Genomic DNA, 6,887 nt, shown 5'->3' with positions numbered 1-6,887 from the left:
ATAATAAATTAAGAGTGAATTGGGGGGCTGGAGAGATGGCTCAGTGGTTAGGAACACTGACTGCTCTTCCAGAGGTCCTGAGTTCAATGTAGCAGCCACATGTTGGCTCACAACCATCTGTAATGGTCCGATGCCCTCTTCTGGTGTGTCGGAAGACAGCAACAGTGTGCTTATATACATAAAATAAATACATATTTTTTAGAAGAGTTGGTAAACTAGCCTAGCTTATATCCTAGGCATTTGTAAATAATGGTACGCTTCTGCGTTTTTATTATGGGATGGGGGGACAGGTGGAAAAGCCAGCAACAATAGCTAACATTTATCGAATATCTTCTGTATCTTTAGTGCTGTCTAGAACATTTTGAATACCTCTCAATCTTGACAGCAATCGTGTTAGTGACTTTTGTATCTCTGTGACCACAATAGAGGGCAGGAGCAACTTAAGAGAGGTAAGATTTATTTCAGCTCACTGCTGCAGAGGGCTCTACTGACTTAGGAGAGTAAGATTTATTTCAGCTCACTGCTGCAGAGGGCTCTACTGACTTAGGAGAGTAAGATTTATTTCAGCTCACTGCTGCAGAGGGCTCTACACTTCCTGGCAGGAGGGATGGGGCAGGGCAGAGGTGTTTGAGTCATGACCATGGGTGTAGGTGGCTGCAGCTATTCAAGTCATGGTAGACCAGGAAACAGAGTGCAAGATAACAAGTAGGGGACGTTACCATATCCCAAAGACCTGCCCCCAGTAACCCACCTCCTTTGGCTGAGCCCATCTCTGAAAGGTTCCACAGCCTTCCAAAAGTAAAAACAGTAACCCTGGCTGAGGACTGGGTGTGTGTACAAAATCTGAGCCTCGGATTGCATTTCAGATTCAAGTTATAGAAGCAACCTGATGAGAGATGCATGTTGGGTAGCCCATGCCTCAGACCATGCAGCAGACATACGGTCTAAGCATGTTATTGAAGCTGTGGTGCTGTGTAAATTTAGAGACTGGCACAGACAGTAGACTCTGAGTGGAGCAGAAATAAGGGCCAAGTCTGGGTCAGGTCAGCCTTGTAGCTATTCCACTCACAAGGACAGGATCCCATGAGACTGGTTCTCAACTGGAGCCCTGGAGTTGCTATCTAAGCCTACAGGAAGAGCTAACCCAAGCAACGCCAAGGCAGGCATTGTCGCCTACTGTCAGGGCACAGGTAGGAAAAAAGAAGGCAGAGCAATGACTCGCCCTCTCTGACCTTCAGGGTGCATGTAGATTAGTCCACAGATGCCGAGACGGATGTACAAGGGAGAGAGATTCGAGAGGTTCTGATTCAGAATTCTAAGAGAGTTGGTTCTAGTAGGCAGTTCATTCCTTCCGTCATTCCACAAATACTGATTAAGCTCCTAATGCATGGATATCACACACACACACACACACACACACACACACACACACACACACAACACACACACACACATCACACACACACACACACACACAAGCACACACACACACACACACACACACACACATGCACACACACAGGCACACACACACATGCACACACACACACACACAAGCACACACACACACACACACACACACACAGCACACACACACACACACACACACACACACACACACACACACACAGAGTCTTCTTGGTGTATGTCTCTGTGCAGACATCCACGACCCAGTTTCTAAGAATTTTCTACCAGTTTCCCTAGTTGTTTCCTGCTGTATGTTATGAGTGCTGGAGTTAATGATGTTATGCTGTCTGTCTGTCTCTGTCTGTCTGTGTTCTATCATCTATCAAACTGGCTGACGTACTACCTATTCTTTTATTTTGGCTTGCTACATACTTCATAATCTCACCACTGGAAACAAGAGAAGCCCCCATCTTTGTGGACGTTGCCTTCACCTTCCTTTCCTGGCATCTAGCAGCCCAGACTGGAGGGGCTCCCCCACTGTACATGGGGCTGCCTTTGTTCAATAACGCTTGGGAGCACAAGTGAGCTCTGTATTTACCACCCTTTCTGCAGGGTGGCGGGGGCGCCTGGAAGCTCCTCGCACGCAGCCTTGCGCAGCCACAGGACCGACCGCCCAAAGCACCAGCCATGAGCTTTATTCCTCTAGCCTCTGGAGAAAAACCTTTGATTTCATGGGGATGATTATATTTATTCTTGCCCACTCAAGGATGAAGCCCAAGGAACAAGAGGTTCCCCCTTTCAGAGGGGTCACAATGGCTTACCTCCAGCCAAAACCCACGGGGTTTTTGTTTTTTGTTATTTCTGGGCTTCGTTGGGCCTCTCTTGGAAACGATTACTATACAACTTACTTAAAGAAAGAGTAGAAGGATTGAGCCTAAGAAACTCAGACAGAGGGGGGTAGAGTTGGAAGGGGTGGGTCTGCAGTGCAGAAGCTGGAGGGCGTATGTGATCAGAAAAAGAAGTGTGATAGAGTGCCCCAATGTCGCCAGGCAATGGGCATTCATTCCATTTTGTAGTGATGTTTTCAGCCTATTGCAAAGATGCAATATTCCACAATTGACTTTTGGAGAAGCCTAAAGAATTGGATCTTTGCATTAAATTTTCAGGAAAAAAAAAAGACACACACACACACACACACACACACACACACACACAGAGAGAGAGAGAGAGAGAGAGAGAGAGAGAGAGAGAGAGAGAGAGACTTTTATCCTTAAGTCATTGTAAATCCAAAGCAGGCTTTTATCCTCCACAGTTAAATAAGAAAGAAAAGAAAAAAAAATCTCGAATACCAACATTTGAGGTACAAAGACTGTCATGGACCAGTGGAAGTTTGCAAAATTATATGTAAATGACTCTCTCTTTTTTTTACAAAAAACTGCGGTGGCCCTATGACACTCCCAAAGCTAATCCTAAAGAGAAAATCTACTTAGCAAAAGAAAGTTTTGTCTAATTTGGTTAACAGTTGAGAAGTGACAAAAATGTTGAATATATTAATAATTTATATTTCCAGGGTAACACTATATCTTTAATGCTTCACTGACAAGGGAAACTCAGAGTGGCTTAATGCGGGAGGCAGGGGGGCACATGTGAAAGGCCTTCTTCATATTCCGTATTCAGCGCTGTTGAAAATGGGTGTAAGACATGAGCTGCAATAATGGGCGCCATCCATTCTTGTATTTCTGCATAATTTGTTTTTATCCCATATTGCCCTGTGTGCACTGGCTGCCCAGGGAGGCCTGCTCCTTCCCTACAAGTGTGCACACTCCAGCTCTTACCGGCTCAAAAGGAGGAAGATGGTTCCCGTGTCATGGAGGAATCACTTTAAAACTCTCTTGTATGAAAGAGTCTTACAAAAGTGTACCGATGCCCACGTGTGTGTGCGCGCGCGTGCGCACACACACACACACACACACACACACACACCGTTATATTTATGTCACAAGTTACACGGCATGGGTGATGTAATAAAAGGCTTTGTGTGTTTGCCTTTGTGTAATGAAAGTTGATGGTTTACAAATCGTAGGTCATCCCATTCCTTGACCTTGGTAAATAGAGGTCAGGGCTCCCTTAAACCCTGTCTTCCAGCCCAGAATAAGTCAGCCTACTTCCAACCTCCAGGTAATCAGAGAGCAAAGTCACCTTGCCCTTCTCCAACTAAATGACTTTTGGAAACTGGAAAAAAAAAAACAAAAAAACGGTGCTACATAATATCAAATTACTTCTTTAAAGGGCACCAATTGTTAACAGGACCAATATTCAAAGGGAAAAAAATTAATGGTGAAAAAAAAATCAATTTCCACTATTTCGCCTGGTTAGGTGCTTTACTTTACCTGTTGATACAGCACGCGAGTTCATTTTGCTGTTTGGGTCTTAGAAAAAAAAGGGGAGTGTGGTCTACTAGTTTAAACCTATCAGTCCGGAAGTGAAAACCATTTTGTCAAAAAATCAGTGTCCTGAAAAACTGTAAATGCGTGAAAAATCACCAGCCACGCCCTCCCTAGACATAACCTTTCTCACAATGCTCTGCATTGCGGGAGCATTGAGGGAGATTTAAATCAAAAATTCACCCTAGAGAGGGACTTGGCCGACCAGAGAACTCCCACGGAGGACCCAGCTTTGGAACTAGCATCAGAGTCAGCTGGGAGTCCCTGGGGGAGGGAGACACATCTTCCAATCAGATGTGTGCTGGCATTTGCCAGGGTCCCCTAGAGCCCTGTGGAGGGGTTGATTTGTGCGTCAAAGGCAAAGTCCCAGAACCCTCTGAGGTCCAGTGATTGTCACCCAAAGAAAGAAAACAAACTGTGTTTCTTAGACAACTTAGAATGTTACTTGCTCCACGCACTTATTTATTTATTTATTTATTTATTTATTTATTTATTTATTTATAAATAGAGATGTATTGAGGCGGTGACCTCAGCTATTCATTACGCTGGCCTGAGATTTGCCCTTTCGCAGACAAGTGAGAGGCTGCCCCGAAGTAGGAAGGGCCTCCAGGCCGCTCTAGTAAAAGGGCTCGGACCATTCTCGGGTTGTTTTTTGATTTGCATACTCTGACAACCTAAGGCCAGGTTCCAGCTTTACGCACATATCTGAGGCAAAGGGCCAGGATTCAGGAGAGGAAGGTGAGCTTGAGCACCCCAGGAGCCTAGTCTCCTAACCCTAAGAGACCTCTTTGATATTTGCTTAAACGTCCATTTCTTCTTGCCTGGGTCTGCGCAAAGGTCCTCCCTCCTCAGCCAAATTACTGAATGCTCTCACCTGGGCTCCTAGCAGCCTTAGGATTCCGCGTAAGACACTTAGCGTGGGTGGTTTGTGGGTGAGCAAAAGATAAAGAACTCCACTTCTTTAGCACAAAATATTTATTGGTCTTTAACACAAAAAATATTTATTGGTAAGGGAGGTCCTTCTGAAGGCGAATTCGCTCCTGACGCTCTCCCATCCGATTTTTGTTAGCGCACTATTTACACACGTACAACATATACATCGTCTCAAACTGGCACCAAATCGCAAAGTAATCTATGCGGTGAGTGGGTGTCAGAGCACCGGAGGGTGCTGGGGCGTGTGCAGGTTGAGGGTGTTGGGGTGGCCATGGCCGATCAGATTGAGGTAATGCCTGTCCAGGCCCTGCATCGGAGCCAAGAAGGGGCTGTGGGGTTGTGCGGGAGTGGGGAGAGGTACGGTCGCGCTGGACAAGTAAGGCAGTGCTGGGCTGCGGGCCGCTCCAGGAGGCCATGGGAATGAACCTGGGGTAGCCCCCTGCGGGAACACTGTGGCTTCGCCCGGGCTGTGGCCCGGGAACTCTGGGCCGGCTGGATGCAGTTGATAGGAGAAATCCGGCTCCGGGAGCGAGAGCGGCGGAAAGGCGGGCTCCGCGCCCAGGCGAGCCTTGGATTGCAAGAAGGCAAGGATGCGCGCGTACTTGGTGTCTTTGGTCTCCATCCGCTCCACGGTGGTGAGGTAGTGCACCAGGTTCTTCATGCACTCATGGTAACCATAGTGGAAGTAGTTGGCAAACTCTGCTAAAAGCTCTGCTGGGGTGGCAAAAAATAAATAAAAAGAAAAGAAAAGAAATGGCAGGAAGAAGGAAAGAAAAGAGAACAGGAGCCCCTCCTAGAACCGCTGCAGGGCGACTTTACAGGGTTTGGGCTGGATTCTCCTTTGAAGCTGGCATTCTCTTCTCGACAGTCTAGGAATTGGAAAGACAGTAATCTTGTCTCCCTAAGAGCCTGACTACACCCCTTACCCTGCCACCCCCCACCTGTGAGGACCTGCTCATCCATGGCACCCAGCAGGTACATTTTCAGGAGTCAAGCGCCGGTACGTTCTGGTGGCTTCCCGCTCCCGGTCTTTCCCCCACTCTCAGACTCCAGGTCTCCGCGTGGCACACGATCCCTTGTCAGGTTTCCTTTGCCTGAATCAATGCCCACCTTTTTCCCTTCCCCGGGGAAAATCCGCGGAATGCAGAGCTCTGAGGTACTGAACTGTCATCTCCAGGATCTCCGCCTTCTCCAGTTTCCCGGAACTCTGCAAAAGAAGACAGGAGCCTAGCGCCGGCCCACCCACAGCAGACCCACACAGATGCTCTCTGTCTCCTGCAGAGGACCAGCCGGGAGGATGCTGGCGCCAGAGAGGTTACTACCACTCAAGTCCCCGGAGTGGGGCGAGTTCTCTTAGACCTGCAGCGTCCACAGAGGCCCCGGTGCTCTGCAGAGAGCGACGGTGGAGGAGTCCCCAGTACTGAAACGTTACCTGTTTTGCCAGGGCCATGGGGACTGTCTTGCCCAGTTCGTTCAAGCAGCGGTTAATTCGGTCCCTCCTTCGCTTTTCGATCACTTTATGAGAAACCGGGGTTCTCTGTAAACAGAAAGTTTTACATTTAAGATGGCTTTGCCCAAGGAGTCATCCAAGGCAAAGCCTGTGTGCTACAAAGGTTCACTCGCCAACCGTGCCCCGCCATACTAGACCAAGAGAGCTCTGTGTCCCCGGAGCTCAAGCTGGAGCGCTTGCATTTTAGCTTCCCTACACACCCCTGCCACCACCAAGCTGAATGCCAGAGCTTTGGGACGTGGCCACCAGCCTCCCAGCGTGAGTTCTCTCCAATTATGGACTCTGTCTCTGTCCCCTTTCCAAACCACTTTGGATTTCTCCACACTTAAAGTCCTGGGTGGCGCATCTTAGTCATCTATGCAGCCAGACGGCAGGTTGGCCAGTCACACTCTTCCACCACCAGAGCGCAAGGACTCACTTTGCGTTCCTTGAGCCTGTCAGACATTCTGGGGTGTGTGTGTGCGCGCGCGCCCTCGGCAGAGGCAGTGGCGCGAGGCACTCGTCCACGTTCCACCTCGTGTGCCTCTTCAAGTGTTTCAGGTAGACTGCAGCCTCCCAGGTCCGAGGGGGCTCCCTTTATAAAGCAGCCATCT

At 48.4% G+C, this 6,887-nt stretch overlaps 1 protein-coding gene across 2 annotated transcripts; it reads right to left on the bottom strand.

The window, feature by feature from the left end:
- Nucleotides 1-4,811: 4,811 nt before the first annotated feature.
- Nucleotides 4,812-6,739, bottom strand: Helt (helt bHLH transcription factor). Of its 2 annotated transcripts, none has more exons than XM_032918419.1 (4): nucleotides 6,713-6,739; nucleotides 6,217-6,321; nucleotides 5,895-5,991; nucleotides 4,812-5,498 (listed from the first exon to the last, which is right to left on the bottom strand). In XM_032918419.1, the coding sequence occupies exons 1-4, from the start codon at nucleotides 6,737-6,739 to the stop codon at nucleotides 5,002-5,004; spliced, it is 726 nt and encodes a 241-aa protein (XP_032774310.1). In that variant the 3' UTR covers nucleotides 4,812-5,001. The 2 variants fall into 2 exon arrangements, with proteins under 2 accessions (XP_032774310.1, XP_032774311.1); XM_032918420.1 differs by having other exon boundaries at nucleotides 4,812-5,495.
- Nucleotides 6,740-6,887: the final 148 nt, after the last annotated feature.

Source organism: Rattus rattus, chromosome 13, assembly GCF_011064425.1.
Source record: "Rattus rattus isolate New Zealand chromosome 13, Rrattus_CSIRO_v1, whole genome shotgun sequence".
NCBI classification, from domain to species: Eukaryota; Metazoa; Chordata; class Mammalia; order Rodentia; family Muridae; genus Rattus; species Rattus rattus.
This window is presented reverse-complemented; position numbering and strand designations above follow the sequence as displayed.

Excerpts from the sequence above, each read along its gene's own strand:
- Helt (XM_032918419.1), bottom strand. The coding sequence starts at position 6,739 with ATGTCTGACAGGCTCAAGGAACGCAAA. Across the intron at positions 6,322-6,712 it reads ACAGGCTCAAGGAACGCAAA|AGAACCCCGGTTTCTCATAA; the intron begins GTGAGTCCTTGC and ends TTCTGTTTACAG. Across the intron at positions 5,992-6,216 it reads CCATGGCCCTGGCAAAACAG|AGTTCCGGGAAACTGGAGAA; the intron begins GTAACGTTTCAG and ends CTTCTTTTGCAG.